The sequence below is a fragment of the Amia ocellicauda genome, chromosome 17 (assembly GCF_036373705.1).
Source record: "Amia ocellicauda isolate fAmiCal2 chromosome 17, fAmiCal2.hap1, whole genome shotgun sequence".
In the NCBI taxonomy this organism is placed as follows: Eukaryota; Metazoa; Chordata; class Actinopteri; order Amiiformes; family Amiidae; genus Amia; species Amia ocellicauda.
This window is the reverse complement of record NC_089866.1, coordinates 6,440,842-6,464,095: the sequence shown is the minus strand read 5'-3', so window position 1 is coordinate 6,464,095 and position 23,254 is coordinate 6,440,842. Positions and strand designations below refer to the sequence as shown.

At 38.2% G+C, this 23,254-nt stretch overlaps 1 protein-coding gene across 1 annotated transcript in view; it reads right to left on the bottom strand.

Annotated features, from left to right (window-relative positions):
- The window catches only part of grin2aa (glutamate receptor, ionotropic, N-methyl D-aspartate 2A, a), a 121,025-nt gene that overhangs the window by 13,814 nt on the left and 83,957 nt on the right, over positions 1-23,254 (bottom strand). Inside the window, exons 4-9 of the mRNA XM_066689909.1 lie at positions 17,798-18,000; positions 9,163-9,334; positions 8,910-9,063; positions 8,239-8,364; positions 6,302-6,531; positions 3,440-3,600 (exon numbers count right to left, since the gene is read on the bottom strand). Of these exons, the coding sequence (XP_066546006.1) occupies positions 3,440-3,600; positions 6,302-6,531; positions 8,239-8,364; positions 8,910-9,063; positions 9,163-9,334; positions 17,798-18,000 (1,046 nt within the window). The remainder of the gene's footprint in view (positions 1-3,439; positions 3,601-6,301; positions 6,532-8,238; positions 8,365-8,909; positions 9,064-9,162; positions 9,335-17,797; positions 18,001-23,254) is intronic.

The window sequence follows — 23,254 nt, the reverse complement described above, 5'->3', positions numbered from 1 at the left end:
CATGAGACCTTTACAACCTTAATGCGAGTTAGATTCAAACAGCACAGTGGATAGGCCTAATAATAAAACACTGACCAGCAGACGTCAGCTAAATGAACCGCAAAGGGGTCAGAGGGTGGCTTTCATGATGGTGTCGATGATGCAGTCGCAAAGTGTCCTTTTGAGGCCTAGTCATTTTTTTTTGCAGCACAAACAGGAAATATATTATGGCTGAACACAGAAGTCATGATCTTAAGCATCTAAAGCACAATTTTAATGTAATTTAATGAGCACTTGAAAGGGCATTGAAGGTGTAAAAAGAAAGGAAAGCTTCAAGGTTATGCCTTCAGTGAATAAAGGATATCCCTAGTGGATCGTCCGGGCGTGTGTTTTTTTTTTTTGCTTCTCAAGTGTCACTGGAAGAAAGAAATAGGCCAGCTAAATTCTAAAAGAGTCTGACGCTGCTCACAAAAGACTACCCACACAGAGCTTCAGATTTAAATATTTCTCCTCCGAGAGCCAGAGAGTCATGTGTGTCTCCTTTTTTAGTTGTTCAACGTAAGAGGTAATCACTGTGCGCAGGACGGGCATGTAGGTGTCTTCTATTCTAAAAACGGTGTCACGATGTCATTAAAGGAGTCAATCAATGAGAATCGCTCACATTTATCACAAAGATACTGTGGGCTGAAGCAGCACCAGCGTCGGAAATTGTTCTTCAGCCATGACAGGTATTGGGCTTCTGATATAAGCAAACCTGTTTCCATCCCCCAAGCAAGGATACAATTGCACACAGACGGTCTATGAGTGCAGAATGTATACATTTTTTATGTTTAATTATTCCCATAACATATCTGATTTAATTTCACATTTCGCTTACATGCAGAGCGGCATTCTTCTTCAAAAGTATGCATAAATGAGTGTATTTCTTACATGTATAATTAATGCAGCATTTATGTAGCAGAGAACAGCTCACCCCCACGTACGTTACCAAATTTTTTGTTTCAGCAGCTGAACAAGGAAGTGATTGTGAACACGAGGACACGATATTCCACGTACGAGCATTCAATTTGCCAGTTAGTGTTTAAGACCGGCCTTGAGACTTCTTTGGGAGTAATTGAGGGATGCGTTGAAAAAATAAAAAGAACCTTCGTTATTTAATGATGTTGTACCCGGCAGTTCCTCGTCATTTGAAACTAATTGCTGCAGAATTCAGATCCCAGCAAGATAACCCTCAAGCGCTGTTCACAGTTCCACATGAGCTCCCTGCGCAGTAAAGAGACAATATAGTGACAATTTATGCCCATGGGTCATCGAAGCCAATCACTGTGGCAAGCCAAATTATCATCTAGAGATATCTTTCAATGACTTAGAGATATCTGAAAATAATTTAGAGATATCTAAATAAGGTGCTTTTCAAATGTATCTCTAAATGATTTGCAGATATCTCTAAATGATTTAGAGATATCTGCTAATTACTTCCTATTCATTTTGAGATATCTCTAAATCATTCTGAGATATCTGCAAATGACTTCCTGTATTTTGAGATTACCACTTCCTGTTTCCTCATTCAGTTACATAGAAATGAATTAACAAGTTAACAGGAAGTGATACATACAGGAAGTGATTTGAAGATCTCTAAATAAACAGGAAGTAATTTGCAGATATCTCTAAATGATTTGCAGATATCTCTAAATGATTTCAAGACATATTTAAATCATTTAAATATATCTGCAAATCATTTAGAGATATCTATAAATTTACTTTTACATGAGACATCGTTAAATGATTTAGAGATATCTAAAAATATTTGAAGATATCTTTAAATGAATTAAAGATATCTCTAAATGATCATTTGGCTTGCCAATCACAGACTGAGTAGCATTCCTGTACGAGAAATTCCATCCATCCTCTGTTCACAGGCGGCTGAAAGATTGCTTACCTAAATCATTTCTAGACATTGAAAGAATGCACAGGATCCACACAAAAAAAGCAACAGGGTTTCTCAGTTTGTACACTCGCTTTGAAGGAATTGTGTGCCATCACGAACACACAAATAATTCAACACATTTGTTCCACGATGAAGCTTCTCAGTAGTCAATACATTTGTTGGAGGAAACAAATGGTACTCAAACTTATTAAAGTAACATTCTTCACATACTACACTCACACACAGGGCCAACGACAGTGCACTGCCTCCGTCTCTTTGTTGGGAAATGCCACGCATGGCGAAACAAAATCACCCACCAAAGCAAATGTCTCGCACGCTACTCTGAGACCGGCCTTGATGACGGACTCCTTTCTATCCTCCATTTGTGTATTTCAAGAGTAAGCTAGTTATTTAAAACCGAAATACTTAATACATTTTGGCTCAAGGGAAGTCTTTAGCCTCTTAGGAATTGATTCAGCTTATCTTTGAAGTGCTTACTGATATTCTGTTTTATCAAAATATAACTAAATATCCAATATGTAGGTCTTGGGATTCAAGTTTAATCTAAATCTCCTTAATGTTAAAAGATCAGACACAAGAATATACAGTCACAGTGTGGCTTTATTTAACATTATTCTGTATTCATTTTTAACTGCAGCGTTTCATAATGACCTAAGCAACACCTAAATTAAGCCTGTTGTGGTTCAACCTAAATGCATCAGTGTTGTTTCTAGGCCATGCTACAGAAATAATCATTCTTAGTAGAAGAACAAGCAGAAAAAGTAACTTGGACAGCTATATAAAAAGTCACGAACTGACTAAAAGAGTTTGCGTTCTTGTGTAATCCATCATATAAAGGCTGTACAAATATGCTTTGTTTTTTGTTTTCAAGCTACATTTTTCTCCGGAATATATATTTTTTTCATTATTTCTGGTTGTTCCCTTTCTTTATCTGACATTGAACCTGCCAGCACAAATTGTGCCTCACATTGTATCCCTTCCTTAATCTTTTAGACTATCCTTCATTTCCTTTTCTTCTCTTCCTCCCACATGATCTCAAAGCTTCCCTTAAATTCACTCCTGTTAACTCTAATTAGAATACAACTTTATTACATCGATTTTATTCTAATTCCTTTACTGCAACGTTGCTTCTCATTGCGTTACAAAAAAGCTATTACAATGGTCTGTTCAGTGGTCTATAAGCATTTTCCAAACAAAAACCGACAACCAAAAGAAAAACCAACATAAAAAATAAACAAACAGTGGAAGAATTAAGCTTTTCTAGAAGACAAGCTCCTTAAAACTATGTACACAATGTTGGGGATTTTAAAACAACTTTGCTGGAAAAGCAGCATGTCCTTGCACAGCCCTTGAGCTGTGGCTGAATTCATTTTAATCTAATCAGCAAAGCAAAACCCCCACATGTCTACATGAATGGCTAAGAACATATAAGTGAGTTAGTCACATTAAAACAAAAAACGAATGCTGTAGGGGAAATGTCTGGAAGATCATAATAAATAAAGCAATACCTACCCCGTCTTAAGACTGACAAGGGCATCCTGCACTCCTTTCTGGTTGTACTTGACCATGTACTGATGCATATCGGGATAGTTGTTCCTGATGTTCCTTTCTGTGCTTCCATTGGGAACCGTCCCGAACCGAAAGGGCGGAGAGTAGGAATATGGGCTCTGAAACTGTACAAAAAAGCAAACTTGAGTGTCATTACGGTTTAGCTACATTTCTTGCAGTGAAAGACACAATATGCATGAGACAATATGAAGTTCAGAAGATGCCTCCTGCACATTTTGGAAAAATATAGTCACTAGATGCCAAGAGATATTTTGCAGAATTGCGCTGGAAGTAAACAAATACTATTAGATTGGGAAGCAGTTAAACCGCTTGTGTAGAGAATTGCCGGATGTGGCTAGACAAGACGACCAACTAAATTAAGTTCCTTCATACTGGCAACTCATGTGTACCAAAGGATTGTTTTTTTAGGTTTGTTCGGGTATTCTTCTGTTCAAATAGTACACTATAATAATGTTTGCTTCTTAAAGGGGCTTATTTTTCTGATTTGCCCTTAACAGCCCCTGTCTTGAAACACAGCCTCCACAAGACAAACAACATCTTGAATGTTGCACATAATCTTTACTGACTGTGACAAAAGGACAAACCTCATAAAGACCTGCTCTGTGTGCCGAAACACTGATCTGGCAACACTATTAAACTGAGTGAGAGGTTTCCTGTTCAATGTAAACACATTTCTTCTACTTAGTTCTAACTAGATTTGTTGTTTTTTTAAGCTCACTAAACACAGTTATCTAGGTCACCGATGCGAATTAGGTGTATACTGTTGTTTGAAGAAGAAAGAATCAGTGCTATATTATTTTTAAGGGAATAACTGATTAACAAGAATGCATTGGTTTCTTTTTTTCATTGGTTTGTGCATTTGCATGTTTGTGTCTTTAACTGAGCAGCTTTCCCGAGATCGAATGATGTCAGTTGGTGTCAGCATGGAAATTAGGTGTGTGCCTCGGGCCTTTTCATTAGCAAATGCATCATTTGAGATATCCACAGACCTTTACTTAATAACACAGACCTCTCATTGCTCATTATGCAATTTCTTCTTGATTATGTAACACTACAGCTTTAGCCTCCTTGATTTTATTGCATTGATGCTTTGTTTGATGCCAGGACACAGAGAGACTCTATTTTAAAGAGTAGCAACAGTGAAATAAATGTTTTTAGTCCTATTGTCAGTCACGTCGCCTTTTCCAAATTTATTAGTAATTTACACACTAAGAATACACTCTGGTGTAAATTGCTCTGTGTTCTTATGATATAGCTAAATTAAAACTGTCATAGTACGATATGTTTGTACTACTATATCCTACAAGATACCGAATACAAACTGAGTACAGTATACCAAAATAGACGCCTTTTGTATTGGTTCTTCTGTTGAATGTAACATTATCCTTCAATCTGTGATCTCAAATAACATTAAAAAAGAGGTCCATGTTCTACAACCACAGTTTAGGTGATTTAGTAATTTAAATATGGCGTACGTGGAAACATACCTCTTATTAGACACTGTCAATCTACAACCTTAAAACCAACTGCTATGACAGTAAAACCCACAGAATTCAGAATGCTTTCTAGAAACAGGGAGAATTAAAAGAACCTCTCCCTGTCTTTAGAAAACATTTGACGGAAATTAGGAGAAGTAATTGAATAACCTGGGATGGGAATTATCCATGGCAACCCAAACGGAGGCATATTGGTATGTAAATTAAATATTCAAGATGCTTGTTTGAATGCATTCCCTTAGGACAACTTCAGTTGAATACTGGAGAACTGACACAGGAATTTTCTTGAATATCCTCATTCACTCTCTTGAGAATCAAGAAGAGATGAATAGAGAAAGAAATCGACACAAATTCTGGACAAATGTCCCGCCCTTACGTTTGGGAATAGCGTCTATAGATATCTTTAGCTGATGTGTTAAAGCTCCTCAAAGACATTGACAATTACAACACATGGTCTTTCTCTCTGAATTGATTTATCCAGCATATTTTACATTCTAAACATAGTTCTAATGATTAAGCTGCCCTGTTTAATGAGGTGAAAAACATCTCACTCTGCGTGTTTACAAAATAAATAAATAATATAATCGTGCTTGTTCTCTATACAGTGACAATACAATGTTATTATATTTGGAGTTCAGCATCTAATGACTCCCTTGTGTTGCTCACTTGTCAAACGTGATTAACTAAAAGCTGAATTTAAACAATTCCATTGCCTTGTTTTGCTATGAAAGCCAGTTAGGTCAAACTTCAGCGTGCTCATTGCATTTAGCAGACCAGAAGTTTTATCCATTTTCAATTTAAATCTGCACTGCCTTATCAAATTTCAAAAATGTTGCTCTCTTCTTTTGAGAGAAAAGAACTTTACCCTCCACAGCAGCAATGCCGCTAATAAGAGTTAAACCTCTCCTTTTGTTTCGTGAAAGTAATTATTTTGTATTACATGGCTCCGCTGAGAAACTGAAAAGCTTAGATCACCTAATAAGCAAGACAATGGATTAAGTGTCTCTCCTGAAACTCATCACTGGCAGTTATTGGCTTCTTTACAATTGGATGTCGCTGCATTTTTCGATGACAATCATGTGGAGTCCTCGCTGTGTGCAAAAAGTTCCTTGGAGAAGGTCGACTGGCACTAATTACAAAATCCGGAATATGATCAGATATACAAGGTATCTGCTGAATGTAAAACAATTACACTTATCTTAATGAGCCGATATCAATCATAACCAAATTAGTCTTCACGTTTTGGGATTAGTCATAGAAGTGATGAGGCAAATAGAACAGAAGGAAGTTTCTATTATTGGAGACTAACCTTGTTGTCACTGAGTCCTGTCACTTGGTCAACAAACTCTTCTTGAATCATGAAAGCTGCCAGGTTGGCTGTGTAGCTGGCCAGGAAGATTACAGCAAAGAAGGCCCACACTGACACCATGATTTTACTTGTGGTTCCTTTGGGGTTCTGCACAGGCACAGAGTTGTTGAAGACCAGACCCCATAGCAGCCACACGGCTTTTCCAATGGTAAACGAAGGCCCATGGGGATCTGAGGAAAATATCCAATGCGAAATGGTTAAGAATGGTCTGAATTGTGTAACAGAAAGGTTGTGTGACTGCTGTACAGAAAGCATTGCAAGCATCGCCATTTGCAAGTCTATCAGGGTTTTTATTTTTTAATTAGGAATACAAATCTATACTGTATATTCTGTAATCCTATGCAATAGCCACAGTACAGTGCTGCATTAAATATGGGACATGCAAATTGAAAAGCTTTTTATTTTTTTGCCCTGGTAGCAGCAGGTTTAGGTACAGACATCTGTACCAAATGGCTAATTTGTTAGAGTTGACATTTCTGCTAAAGACCTGCTGAAGTTTCAGCACACCATGAATATTTTATCACCCTAACATAATTTACTGCTGAACTTTTGTTTCACCAACATGTTTTAAAATAAAAACCCAAAGATGATGAAATGAATAATTTAATCGCTTCCTAATAAGGGAGGGGTAGGTAATACTAAAGGCTGCAAATTGAGTGTGAACAGTATGTATTGCATGCGTAAGCCACTGATTCTTTGCAATCCCTAATGTATTAAGAATAAGCACACTTTGAACAAAGATCAAATTTGAATACATCACTGGAGGAGAAAACTCCCGCCCACACATGAAGAACAGTACAGCGCAGCTGGTTCATAGCTTGTCTACTTACTAGTGTGAAGAGGCCTAAAGTAGACTAGGGAACATATTTAATTCACCAGGTTTTTAGGAATCCTAAGAAGAAGATCCAAGACATTATACTGAACTGCAGCTTCCATTGGCAATATGACATTGTGAGAGCTTCAAGGGGAAGTAAACACCAAACCGACGGCAAGCTTTTCAATTTCATGCATGTTGCCAAAAGATTCAAAACAGACAGGGTTCCAGTTAGATGCTTCCAAAGGATTACAGCTGATACCCAGCACAGCAGACGCAATTCACATCCACTTCAACAATCTTGTGAAGACCTTACTCCAGACTCTGAATAACCAAGATTATCTTTTTGAGAGATTGGTTTGCGCACTTCCTATAGCACAGAGCATTGCCGATGGTGAGATAAACCTATACTCCTGCTGTAAGCAGATAAAAACAGGATAAACGGATTATGAAAGGCTAAACTGAGAAAAAAACAAATCTGACGGAGATATCTTGTATAATAGAAAGGCAAGCCAAAGAAATTAAAATCTCTGCATGGTGTTCTATTTTATCCTGTAATCGCTGTGGTCCTCGGCAATGCATTCCCCCACACACACACACACACACAGATGATTATTTAAATGCATTGTGAATGTCTACCAAAGACTGTTGGCAGCATTCATTGATGTGAATCAAGCCTGTGATTTAGATGTAAAGTGTGTATAAACATGGGAGATACAAAAAGCAGGTAAAACATTACATTTAAATTCAGTTTCACTTAAACAGAATATATATTTTTTGAGAGAGATAGAGAGAGAGAGAGAGAGAGAGAGAGAGAGAGAGAGAGAGAGAGAGAGAGAGAGAGAGAGAGAAGAAAGAGAGGGGAAATGATACAGGTAAGATACTATTGTCTACATTCAGCACAACTCCTCAATGTTCAGTTTAACTTCTACTTCCTTTAAGAGAAGGAAGTTTCTTACATAATGTTGTGCAAGCCCAACATTGAGCTTTATTTGAGATGCAAGGCTCCCTGGAAAAAGCCATAACAGGTGTTGCTTGGACTGTATTGTCTTTTTTGTCTTACCTCTGCCTTGTGCTAGGTTCCTGTTGAATCCCAGAGGACTGAGGTACTCAAATATAAAGACGGCCATCGCTGTGACAATGAGCAGCATCACAAACATCATCACCCACACGGAAGCACTGAAGGGCTCTGCAGAGGGAACGAGGACACAGAAGCGCGTCAAAAACTCTAATCCCAACACTCCAGTAATGCCAACACCTATGATAATGAAAAGCCTGGAAGATTAAGCTGGTTGGATGTGGGCAGTGAATGAGAATCTGGCAGGGGGCCATTGCAGGGGTTTTCCAGCAAAGCCATGTAATTACCGTCCTTATGTTAATTCAAATATGAGCCACCAGAATGTAACCAAGTGTGCGTGAGTATATTGTTGCTGGGAAAAGGAGTATGTCAATGAGGCTGTACTTCTTGTACTTCTTCTGCTGATTGGACCCTTTTTATGTCTCACGTCTAATGGGAGAGAGTTCATTTCGGATTTGTGTGTAAGGTGAGTTATAACATGTTCATAAAAAGTGGATTTATATCAACAGGAATCAATACTTATTTGGAGCATAAACAGGGTGATGATCCCATTACCTTTGGTGCATTCTCTAAATCCTGTAGAGACATACTACATACTTAGAGGACTGTAAACACGAACCGACTTAATTTGTATTGAATTGTCCAGAAATGCTTACCTAGAAAGGCCGATGGCGACACTGTCCCATTGCTTCTTGAGACCATCACACTAATCCCCGTTTCAACGAAGGGAACTGAGAAATCAATCACTTCTGAACGCTCCTCATTGATCGTAAGCGAGCCCACGGCCATCACTGCTTTCTTGGTAACGACCTGTGCAAAAAAAAAAACACAATTGACATTCAGCTCAGACAGGGCCCAGAACCAGGAAGCAAGTCTGAAAATCAGTCCAGTAATAGAGACGCCACGTACCTCTCCAACCATGCCGTTCCAGACATTGTTGATCTTTTTCCCGTGCTTCCCATTGGTCACCAGGTAAAGGTCGTAGGTGAATTTCACGTTCCTGGCGATTTTCTTCAGGATGTCGATGCAGAACCCCTTGCAGCATTTCTTGATATACGTTCCCCCCTCTTCTGTGGTGTTGCTGTTAATACCAAAACAGTAATAATAATAAAGGATCAATGTCACTTAATTCAGAACATTCGTGTTTCACAATTAATTAAATTTTAAGAGTTGAAGTGCAGCATATATTAAACCTTCATAATTTGCTAATCCGGAGAGTCATATTAAAAAAAGAATTTGAGTAAATGTGCAAATGAACTGTATGCCATTTAAAGTATGTAGTTCTCAACTGGTAACTTAATCCATACGCTCCTATACATTCTATTCATCCATTCTAGACATAATATATTACATTTACATACCAAGTATGTCTTCATATTTGAGACTAACACATGAATCTCTACATATCTCTCATTTATTACTACATTACATCCCACAGTAATTCATTTTAACTTGCCCTGAAATCGGTAAAGTAGAATCTGACAATCTTTTGAGAAAGCCAAATAAATTATGCCCTCTGCTCAGTGCTGAAAACATTTGAATGTATTGATGGGCAGATATTTAGTAATGCTTTACCATGGCGAGAAACTGCTAAGTCTGTCTTTTGAATGCACCCTATGTACACTGAGTACAGATATGGACTACTATCATTCCCAAAGGGATATGAAGCAATTTCAGTTGTACTGATAAAATGAAGGACTACATTCCTCAGTCAACATACAGAAAGATTTGACTTATTTTCACACTGCGTTTAGGGTTCATTAGAAAAAAGATTAAAACAGACTTGATTGTGTAGACGTGGCTGATTGTTGTTAATTTATAGTTGCTTTAGCATTTTATAAAAATTAACAATAGCCATGTAAAACAAAAACATGTGGGAAGGGATGGTCTTCTGAGGGAAAATGCTCTTTTGGCACTGAACAATTTCTTAATTATTCTGAATTAAAGGCTCCTCCTGAGAGTTTCTCTGTCTCTGATTGGGAGAAAAAAAGCCAATCAGAGCTTCTTATTACAGAAGGCTGTGATTCACACGGCTTCATAAAGAGAGAAGCAATCTTTAAGCCTTAATTGCAAGGGCTGTTAAGTCTCCCCAAGTGAAGACTAATACCACTATATTTACAGTGCAATAAAGATTTGTATTTTATTAAACACAAAAGCTTTTCTGGCATACTTCAGAATTGTTGTCTTTACCTGGAACAGCTTGCATTCCACAGGACGGCATCACAGCCACATATGAATTTAATGAGGAGGCATTACATTTGTTTTATGGCTATGGCACAGTGTCATTTTAACATGGTGTTTTTAGAGATCTTTATTAATCCTTTAAACCAATTTGTCCAACTGTAATTCCAAAGGAAAACTGCCATGTGCATATATAAATATATTTAATTAAAATTATATTTGTAATCTCTCTATCTGTTGTGCTATTACTATTCCTTCATGACTTTCAGAAATTAGGAGGATAAGTTTATTGTGCAAATACACCAATATTTAACTCATCGTGCAAACACCAAAAATCAATTAAGTATTAGTAAAGTAAAAATAAATGTACTCCTATTCAAAGTCAATTAAAGTTGAGTTTGAACATTAGGATTCTGAATTGGCATCTAGTAATTCTAAGGCACAATCTCAAAGTTATTTTCAGGCACGATTTCAAAGATTCAATTAAATCCAAGAAGTATACTCATTTGCCTGAAAGGGTCCAGTGTTTATTGACTTCGTAGGTTAGGATTTTTTTTATATATGTTTAATAATTTTCCTGAAATTCTTCTTCTTAAAAAGCTTGTTCGTACTTCAAAATGGCAGAGTATAAAGCTAGAGCAAGTGCTGCTTCCAACATACAAGTTACAGACACAGTTTAAACACTACGCCCCTCAGGGAGATGTCAGAGAGTGTTTCTAGCTCCTGCCAGTTTGGAAATGAAACCACGTCAACAGCACAACTGCCTCAGAGCCCCATCTGCCTGGGAGACTAAACAGATTTACGGAAACCAGTATGTGAAATGTGTAATCAATACGGTGTAAAATAAAAGTTACTTAATGGGAAACTGCACCCCATATTTTTTAGTTTTTTATTCTGTTAGCTATATATATTACAATTACATTACACTCGTCATCTGTTCCATTTTAAAGAAATTACAACTTTGTATGCGTTTCAGCTAACTTTTTCTCCCTATGGGCAGCGCCATTTTGGATTTCAAAACAAGGCTATGATACAAACGTGACATAGTGGTGGCCCGCACTGCCTTCAGACTAGCATCAAGTGCAAAGTGCTTTTGTTCACACACCAGGCTTACAAAGCACTACAATTTGAGTAATAAGAGTCAAGAGTTTTTTTTTCAAACAATATAAAACAAACTAATACAGATGTGGCCCCCACTCTGCCCAGAAAACTTTCTCTCTCCCTCTCCCTCCCTCCTCTGCTTTCTCAGCTGTGATTAGCCTTTGCGATTGTATGTCTCGTGAATCAATCCTAAAAACACCACTAGACCTACTCACTCGTTAATTCTGCTTATCCCTTTGATACATATCTGAATTTGTAGGGCCTTTTATCAGGCTGAACTAAATCAAGAAATGTGTTGATCGGTCCGACGTCAGGACCCATATTTACAGCACACTGACCGGCAAATTGCAGATCTTTTGGGAAGAGGAATAATTTTATTTTCCCCTTCGTCATCTTGATAGTGAAATTTGACTTTTTGACAGTATCCACTGTGTTCTGTGCAGCCAAAAGCCACACAGTGTGGCATGTTTGTACACAGACAGTGAGTGCCGCTGCCACACACAGACACACAGCCCTGTGTAGCCGCAATGACGTCACTGACTGTCAGCTAAAGAGAAGATGGTGGCTGCCTATGTGTTCAAAAATCACAGTTTTCCTAGATATATATTAACTTCAGACTATTTTCGACATATTTATAGCAATATATATACCGACCAGCCATAACATTATGACCACTGACAGGTGAAGTGAATAACACTGATAATCTCGTTATCATGGCACCTGTCAGTGGGTGGGATATATTAGGCAGCAAGTGAACATTTTGTCCTCAAAGTTGATGTGTTAGAAGCAGGAAAAATAGGCAAGCGTAAGGATCTGAACGACTTTGACAAGGGCCAAATTGTGATGGCTAGACGACTGGGTCAGAGCATCTCCAAAACTGCAGCTCTTGTGGGGTGTTCCCGGTCTGCAGCGGTCAGTACCTATCAAAAGTCGTCCAAGGAAGGAAAAGCGGTGAACCGGTGACAGGGTCATGGACGGCCAAGGCTCATTGATGCAAATGGGGAGCGAAGGCTGGCCCGTGTGGTCCGATCCAACAGACGAGCTACTGTAGCTCAAATTGCTGAAAAAGTGAATGCTGGTTCTGATAGAAAGGTGTCAGAACACACAGTGCATCGCAGTTTGTTGCGTATGGGGCTGCGTAGCCGCAGACCAGTCAGGGTTCCCATGCTGACCCCTGTCCACTGCCGAAAGCGCCTACAATGAGCACGTGAGCATCAGAACTGGACCACGGAGCAATGGAAGAAGGTGGCCTGGTCTGATGAATCACGAGTTCAAGGTGTTGACTTGGCCTCCAAATTCCCCAGATCTCAATCCAATCTGTGGGATGTGCTGGACAAACAAGTCCGATCCATGGAGGCCCCGCCGTGCAACTTACAGGACTTAAAGGATCTGCTGCTAATGTCTTGGTGCCAGATACCACAGCACGCCTTCAGAGGTCTAGTGGAGTCCATGCCTCAATGGGCCAGGGCTGTTTTGGTGGCAAAAGGGGGACCCACACAATATTAGGCAGGTGGTCATAATGTTATGGCTGATCGGTGTACAGCTAACAGAATAATACAAAAAAAAAAGGTGCAGTTCCCTTTTAATGTTCTGATGAGTACCCGATCAGAAAAATTCCAAATCCATTACCAAGGTCTCTCACAGATGTGAAGATCCCGTGCCATTATTATTTTTGGTTGGGTTTGTTTGTTTGTCGTTTGTGGAAATCAAACTCGTCCGGCAAATACATTTCATATTTGTGCCTGGCCCACCTAATCCACTGAAATGATGTTGAGCACATGGATTTGAAAACAACAAAGCAATATTTGACCATACAAGATATATTTTTGTTACATGTTTACAAGTTTTGGTCCTTCCAAATTTGTTTCAGTAAACACGACTGAGTGCTTTAAAAAGCTTCCCGTGTTTAGCCACATGTGGATTTGTTGTTTTACTTTAAAATGTCAATTTATTCAACATGTACAGCAAAAAACACTAATCCACAGGACTGTTCCCCATGTGTTCAATTCCATTTTGTAACAGTGGCTTCTCTCCCAAACACTGATGTTCTACTTCAAAATGGGAAACTTGTGTGAGGGAGGGCACATAGCTCCTGGGAGACAAAACAACTCAGAGTGAAAAAGAAAAAAGCATTAATCCGAGGAGGAAAATTAATGAAAGAGAACAAGAAAAGGAAGGAAGGAAAATGTATAGGATGATTCAGTCTTTTTACATGTCTCTTTTAATTGAGTAAAATAGTATAAATATATGTGTAGCACGATTCACTCATTTGCACACTTGACAATTACACTAATGCAATTAATAATCAGTTTTTGTATGGGAGTTGTCTCCAAATAATCCCAACCTAGTGTGCAGACCTTCTCAGTTTACAAATTCCTCTAAATGGACACAACATTGCAAAAGAACACATGGCTTTCTTCTACCTAGGGTGGTCAAAATAGTTTAGACAAAAAATAAAAATAGAAAAATGAAGTAATGTACTTCGAAGAGAAACTGATGAATTGCAGCAATCGTTGCCGTATTTAGGTGAAATTGGTCTATGAAAGTACACTATAAGTGTGACAAATATTAAAGAATCTTTCCTCCTTTTACTATACCACAGCCATGAGTTTTACCATCTCAGCAAAATTCTCTTAAAATTCAATCTCTTCCCTCAGCAGTATTTCTGACGCATTAGATACATTCCCATGATGCTTTGGGTCGTACTTTTCAAACCCACTCATGAAAGAATGCATATGCTTTACTTGATTTAGCCTTCTAAAAACTAATCAACACAATCTCCGTTGTTTGCGTAAGTCAATCTTTGTGGCGGTGCACTAAGCCGTACATGAATGCTTCGATCAATCAAAATCCTTAAATTAGGATACATCCGCACATATTCTTTAATGTGTTTACTGACTACACACATGTTGTTTTCCAAATGTTTCATATGAAAAAATATATATCCAAAGAAACCTCAGACAAATCTAATTAAATCAAAAAAGTTTCTGAGGTCAAAGTTAAATAAAATGTACAAAATCAATAACACTATCTTAATAAACGTATACATTAAGTCACACACCCTTCAACGCAGAAAGTGTCAGCTGGAGAAATTGGAAAAATTGGAGAAACAAAGACTTACGTATTTGAGCTAAGAGTGCCTAGAGTTGCTTGGGTATTTGATCATACTCTTTGTAATGTGTGCACTTCAGCTCAAAGCCTCTGATAGCAGGTACGCATGTTTAAATTGTGATCTTCTGTCAGACTGGCAGTGCATCGATTGAAATTGTGACTGTGCCTGATCGGGAGATTATGTCAACGTTAACGGTTCAATCTGAGCATGGCTAATTTTAGTGTCATGGAGTCATTCATATAAACAGAGAGAGAACCTTCTGTTTACATTACAAAACACATCCCACTTCTATGGAAAACAAGATTGAAATCTAAAACTTCAAGCTGGCACAAAGCATATGCCTCCCCGAATGGCAAAGCATACTGCAAACTGTGTCTAGCATAGTCTTGAGACATTTGGCGAAATAGGGCATTTTAGGTTTATACGTGTAGCCCTAGCATATATACGCACATATATAAATCAATACAGATATCTTATTGACAGCAGTGGCAGGATTTTAATGAGAAGTATAATAAACCCTAATTAGTGTGAGCTGCTGTGTAGTGTGACTGCATGACTGTATAAAACCAAGAAGTACAATGCTGAAGGTTTTTTTTTTTCTTCTAAATATTCTCCTGGGATATTCCTTCTCGGCTCCCTGCAGTGCAGTATTAGCTTCTCCCCTGTGTTTCAGACTGTTATTACTGCCTGCCATTTCTCCCTGTCAAAACAATGTTGTACAATCTTGATGATATTGTGGTCGGGAGTCTAAGGAGGCCAATTTCGATTGCAGAAAATGCTCCTAACCCAGAGAGAAATCCCAGCACATTTGTATTTGGTTGGTTTTTCTGTGTTTTCTAAGTCAAAAATTAGCATGGTGCACAGGAACAAACTGCATTGACAACTGTGCAGAAAAATCCCTTCAGCCTCTTCCCCATCTTCTCAGTACTGTCATCTGCTCCTCTTCTATGGTGAACCTCCACAACCCAAGCCAATACAGATGTTCGTGTTCACCTCCACATTTCAATCTTCCAAATTCTGACATAGATTTAAAGGTGAACATGCTGATAATAGGGTTTGATAATAGCCAATCAGACGAGACGAAAGGCAATTTATAGCGGGGGTTATGTCCTCCGCCCATAGATGTCATATGCCTTCACGCCATATTGAGCAGCAAGTGTACAGACATCGTTTCCTGACCGCAAAAATAGATGGTACTGAGAACACTAGTGTACCTTCAGCCAAGTCCATTTGTTTTTACTGGCTGTGATTTAAAAGGCTCTCTGAATGTGGAGTAGAATTGTTGGCATGTTTTCATTGCAGCTTGTGTTCCTCAGATGGGCCTGGACACAACCGCCTGTCCCGTATTCCCTGGAAACTTGCAATCATGTCGAAGTCTGGTGAGTCCTTCGCCAAATTCAAGAACATACAATAATCTGTGGGCATTTTTAAGCAGGTACTTCTGCGGCCGTCCTCAGTATCAGTGGCTAGAACATTCATATGCAAATGTTTTCCTTGAACTTTTTAATGTGAAAAAAACACACAAAAATGGTGTAGCACTGATAAAGGGAAAAATATGAAAACTTTGGTAGTTAGTGGATTACCATAGGGTTCAGTTTTAGTCCCCTGCTGTTTCTGATTTGGATCAATGATCTGTACCCTGGTATAGTTAATAATCTTCTTAAATTTATGGATGATACACAAACAGGCAGCAAAGATTGAAGCAACAGAAAAGGAAATACCAAAAGATTTACACTCTATTTAGTTGCATGCAAGGTAGGAAGAATGTACATTATACATATCAAAAGGGTTTCCTTATCTGCACAATATTTCAAGAGCAGAAATGATACTATGAATCACATCAGACCTTATTTGGGACACTGTACTTTCAATTATTTTAGTAACCATCTTAAAAAAACACAAAAACATATTTCTGTAATGGTAAGAATTCAAAGAGTGACTAGAATAATTCCGGGTCTCAAAGGAATTCCCTACACAGACAGGATAATTAAACCGAATCTTCCTGTCACGAACAGGAGAGAGGCAAGGGATTCGATTCAGGTGTTGTAATCCACAGAGGTACTGACCAGGTCAACCTCAAAAGGAGGGTATCTGTCCACAAATGAAAATTATGAGCATGTGAAGGGGAAAACGGGAGCCATCCTTCATACGGAGAATCATGGAGGGTCCAAAACAAACTAGGGCACTCCGCCATGTTGTTGAAGTAGACTTATGAGCTTCCTTCAGGAAATGGACACAAATTTAGCTTCCTTTCAGTTATAACCTTTCTTATATACATATCTTCTAAAGGCTGAGTTAGCTTAAAACGTACATTTCTCATCAAGAACTTGTCGCCTTAATTTGTGCATTGCCACCGACTTCACTGCCCCATCGCCGACAACACATCCGCACATTCCCTCGATCTGCGAATTTCTTGGATGCTCAAACACCTCTTCTTTTTTCATTTAATGGGAAGTTAGGGAGATTGTAAAGAGCATGTTAACACTTCAGCAGCAGCCATTTAAGTCCTGCAGTGGGAAATGTTTCTTTCAAGAAGGTCCCAGCACTGTTATGCTTATTGCAAATGCTTCCACATGCATCATTAAACCTGCTGTAGCACTCACTCTCCAAATAGGCACAATAAATGCTTGAAAAGGAATTGTGCTATTTAAGTAATGTAATGGAAAGTGTATTGGCCTATATGCATGTGGGCCCAGCGTGGGATTTGGGATGCGTATGTGAGTGCGTCTCGCTGTTTTCCTTCAGCACATTCTGGAACTAGGAAGGAAGTATCTGAGTGGATGTTAGAGTTAATTTAATCAGCTTGAATAAGAAATATAGAGTATATATTCAATAAATATACACAAACACATACATACAAATCTACAGGGTTATCTAAAGGTTGCTAAATACTGCGCAACTGAATTCAGCATAGAAACAGTCTGGGGTTTACAGAATAATGTTATTTATGTATTTATTTATGTAAGAATAATGACAGAAAGAAATATGTAAGGGGCTTTTGAAGTCCTTGTGGATGTTCAATGCATATGCATATAATTAATGACAAATACATTAAGAGTTACATTTTAGCAGCTGTAGCAATGTGAGGGGATTCATATTCCACAATGCGAACAACCGACAGCTCTGAGGGGAGAAAGAAGGAGCGCTCACTCTTTGATGTGCTTCCGGCAGGGCACAGAGTTGCGCATGCAGGTGCCGGTCAGGCGCTCCACGTTCTCCACGATGACGAAGGGCGCCTCTTCCAGGGTGACGATGCTCAGGTGGTTGTCGTCGGACTCGGCGTCTCCGAAGGAATTGAATCGAGGCCAGACGGGGTACTTCAGGGTCAGGCTCTTGTTCTCCCATCTGCCCATCTGCAACGACAAGACACTTCCATCAGCCTGCTTGTTGAACTATGACCGGGCTGGAATTGGGGAAGTCACCCGGCATTAAACACAAGAGATAACTCACTCACTGCCACAGAGTGAAATGGCCTGGATCTCACAGGTACATTACACTGGAGTGCAGGCGAGGCTGTGCTCTCCACACATGTTCAGATGTTCTCTTTGTTTTTGCATTTAGTTATTTTTTTCTTAATACAGTACCTCCTTTGTCCGAATAAAATTAGGTATTTATCAGCACATTTGATTGAATTAATATTAATATGTGTGACACACGAAAACACATGGTAAGAAATTCCCCATTAGTTCCTTCTCATAATTAGGTTAGTTTGTGTTCGTGGATTATTTCTGCTGTTCAATGCTATAATTAGGGTTGTTAATCAATGCCTTTTTCTCAGTGAAATCATAGAGATCTCATCACGAATCAAGAATATATTAATAAATCCATTCCATTAATCTGCAGTTGTTTTGTTTTTTATTATTATTCATATTTATTTATTGTTAACGCGAAGACATTTGCTTTCAACAAGTCTTCTTTTCTCTGAAGGAATTACAGCATCATTTACAGATTGGTTAATTACAGCTGTAAAGGCAAGGAGTGACAGCAGAAATAAACCTCCAAAAGTAGAAAAATTATGAATAATCAAACAGATTAAAAAATAATTACAAATACAAAATAAAGGCACCAATCAGGTTTAGTTTGAAGATCATAGCTGGTGTCTGAAGCATTACTTGACCTGAATGATACTTAAATTGCCACATAAAGGCAAGATAACCATTCAATATTACTGATTTTAACATAAATTTGTTAGAATCTCCTACATAATGAAAGAGAAGTCCTACTATGAGGCAGGGAGACTGCTAAGGACGCAGGCGAACCCCTGCAACACTTTTCCATTCGTGGCCAAGAACCCTGATAGAAAACGAATCCTTCTGAAAAGCAGGGTCAATGCCAATTGGTTGAGAAATCATCTGATTTGCAAAGTGCTGGAACTCAAGTGGTACTAACCCATGTCACAAAAAATTTAGGTTAATGCTAGTTATCGTGTCAGCGTTCCCATGGGATGAAAATTATCCTCTGTTGCATCCAAGCTTTTCTGCTCTAATGGGTACGAGGGCCTCTTAAAGCTTAAATTGTGTTTCTATTAAGATGACAGCGACCAAACCCACAGCACTACTATACAGTTTGACCTGTTCACAAAACCAGTAAGATGTTTCAAATATCCAACTTAAATAATTCTGCAAGTTTGAAAATGAGAATTCTGCACATTACCATAAAATAAACTTTTTACACACGGAGAAAGCTGGATGATATCTCAGCAGTAAATTCCAATAACCTTAAAATCAAGTCACAATGCTGCAGTCGTTGTGGCATTTCTCATCTGTCAGTCAATCATTCCCTCTGTTTATTTGTTGTTGTGGATAAATATGATGTATTGTAGAATGAAAGGAATTCCCCACAACAACAAAAAACGACACTAAATCAGTGAAGACTCAACATTTGTTTGTCTACAACAACCGATCTTGTAAATAGATTTTTACATTAAACTATTTGTATTGTTTGTAAGGATGCTATTGGGTTTTATTGATGGAATATACCATGATCTTATTTTCTAAGAAAAATGCATTACATTTTCCTCAAATTATATTTACAGTCTGGCACTCCTGGCATTTAAAAGCAGGCTGTATTGTATTATGTTTCATTCTGCTCTATTGTTTTCCTGGACAGAACAGCTATTTGATTCATTGGTCTAGTTTAAATAAAATTACACAGCTCTGTTACTCCAGTTTTATGTTAAGCCTTTTATTAAAAGGAATGTATTCTATTCTATAACTGAATATATATTTTTATGGTGACATATATACAGTGTATCAGCTCATAGGCTTTCTTTTATTATGTATTTATTTTTTTGTTTAAGTTGTATGAAATATCAAGGTGAGTTTATGTGGACTCCTCACTTTCCCCATCCAAACAATATGGAGAAGCAATAAAAAATGCAAACAAAATGCTAGGGTATATAAAGTGTAGAATTTAAAACATGGGCAGTAATGTTCAGACTGTACAATGCACTAGTTAGAGCTCATCTGGATACTGTGGACAGTTCTGGGCTCCACACTTCAAGAAAGATATCGCTGCTCTAGAGGCAGTTCAGAGGAGAGCAACCAGACTTATTCCAGGTCTGAAGGGAACGTCCTACTGAGAGACTGAGGAACTGAACCTTTTCACCCTGGAACAGAGGAGACTACGTGGGGACTTGATTCAAGTCTTCAAAATCATGAAAGGCATCGACCACATCAAACCAGAGGAGCTTTTCCAGATCAGCAGGGACACATGCACCCGGGGACACAAATGGAAATTGGGCTTCAAGGCATTTAAGACAGAAAACAGGAGACACTTTTTCACACAGAGAGGCATCACAATCTGAACAAACTCTCCAGCGATGTGGCTGAAGCTGAAAATGTGGTAACATTCAAAAATAGACTGGATAGGATCCTTGGATCACTTAGTTATTAATGGACACCAAACGAGCACAATGGGGCGAATGGCCCCCTCTTGTTTGTAGAATTTCTTATGTTCTTGTGTTCTTATGTAATTACATGAATGTGTAAATAGAAAATATAGCATTTAATATACAGAAATTACGTTAATTTGACATTTTATTTTACAAATAAACACGTTCATAACAAACCTATATTACAGTTGTTATTTATGTCTGTGCTTTTTGTCTGTATAATACAAAAACTGCTAATTTACAGCACTGTATATACCATTTAGGATCTGGGAAAAATTGCTTGGGCCAAAGCACATGACCTAACTGAAGAGGTTCCTTTGCTGAGTGTAACCTAAGTGGAACAATTTAAGTCAAGCCTAGCTGCACGGTATATGGATGGTTGGAACTGGTTGTCCGATCCAAACTAAATGTATCCACATTTCGCACAAGATGGGAATGATCTCAAACTATTTAAATATTCACAAACGCACATTTCTCTGTAATATGCATTGTCAAGGGTATGTGAGTATTATAGAGACCAACACCAATTCTGCATAGTAACATCTCCAGCAGACCTTTGATTACAGAGCAGACCCCAACGAGACACCAAGCATTCCCATTGCTGTCAGCACGGGTGTGATCATTAGCACAGCGTTAAGTGATCTCTAGCAAGGCAGGGACCATAGAGCCATTATATATTTGTGTTAAATCCCAGGTCTCTCATTAATCAATGTGTTTTTGCTTGGTGGACATTTACTTGATCGCTTATTGATGACTAGCTGATAGTAAAAGTGATCTATTAATAACACACTGAAGTGAGTGTCCAGTCAGCCCCTAAGATTAGATACACCTAAGTCTTTCGGCACGGGAAGAAAAAATAATATTCTGCAATACATTTGAAATGCAACAGGACCCAACTCTCTTTTACTTTTAGAGGACATATTTAAGCTGACTTATCATCAAAGTGCATCTTTTGAAAACGGTCACTAACTGCCCTTGACAGCTTTAAAAACACCTGCTATCTCTGAATCGGTGGTTTGGAGATCTTTCCCATCAGTGTATAATTACTTCTCAGGAACTTTTAAACTCATAGAAACGTCTTCAATGCAGCAAGATATAAAACCATGCTCAGCAGATGTGCAATGGCAAAAGATAAAATCATTTCATAGAGATTTTAACAATGTATATATTTATAAGTTATAAAAATCAGTAGGTATACTATCTGAAAAGTACAAACATCTCCTCTACTCCATACCATATGAAATGCTTAATCTTAAAACAATTGTATACCCTTGACACAAATAGTTCATTTAATTACAAAACAGGTATATGGGTGGTAGTGAAAAAATAAAAACTAGGATTTATATGTGACTTATACATCACATGTGTTAGACAGATGGATATGCCAACGTTTCATTAAATATTATCTATTTAATTATATGGAATAGATTACACTGAGTACACGCAAGCTTTCACTGTGATAAATCACTGCTTCTTGTTCATTTGAAGTTTCCCTTACGGTGCATTCAGTTATCTAAAACTTTACTTTTCCATTTAGGACTGAAGTCCACACAGCATGACATCCCACGAGCCACTGCAATCGTTTAAATGTCTGCACTATTTTTTGTGACTGGCCTATTGTAATACACACAATCATATTTAAACCAAGTGTCCTGTAATTATAATAGTCTTGCCTTATCCTAAAATTAGCCGAGTGATGTCAAAGCAGAAGACTGCATTTTTAGACGCACTCCTTAATTTTACACTGGGGGGCCAAAAGGCTGTGTTTATCTCCTTTGCCAAAGGAATACCATGGATACAGTAATTCAGGTAATTTGCATGTAAATTAGAACCACAGAACAGGTTCATTAAATGCTATGCACCTTAATGATGATGAAGGAAAAGGCATCAGATAGATAAAAGCAGACTATCTCTAAATGCCACTAAATGGAAAATGGGATGAACCAAATCACAAAAGAAAGGGCTTGTGTATGCCAAATAACAAAAGTGCTCATTAACAACAGGATTCTACTGTTCCCCCCAAAAAAAGAAAAGAAAAAGGCTAATTAGAGTCTGGGCAGTTTGAATTTCGTGAGCTTCGATTCATCTACACCTTTCTGCTAAATTTGAGACATTCTCTGGTGCATCAAAATTACCTCATTTGGTAAATATAATTCAAACAGAGCTTCACAAACCAATGGCGCATACAATCCACTTAATGCTTAATTTCACAGTAATTGTATTGCTTAGGTAATAGAAAAGAAGTTGACTGTTTTCCAGTGTGGCTGAACGCAGTTAATGGTATCAGGAATTGTGTTGCTTTAGGTGACGCCAAAGCATCAGGTTGACAATTTTCTTTCTTGTTTGCTCAAATGCCCTCGACTTAAATCATCATCTATAACTCTCCTTAAATCATATTATTATCTAAAAATGACATTAAAAGAAACACAATGCTGTACCACCATGGCATGTTTCATATGTATACAATCTGTTTCCCTCTGATATACAAAGAGAAGGGCAGTGGGATTGTCCTAAACTTTTTCTTTAACAGATGTTCTTTAGCATCACTTACCTTACTTAACCGTAACACATTAAACATTAAAGTCGTAAAATTTCCAGCCACACAGTCTCTCTCTCTCTCTCTCTCTCTCTCTCTCTCTCTCTCTCTCTCTCTCTCTCTCTCTCTCTCTCTCTCTCTCTCTCCCCCTCCCTCTCTCTGTCTCTCAAAGTTGTAT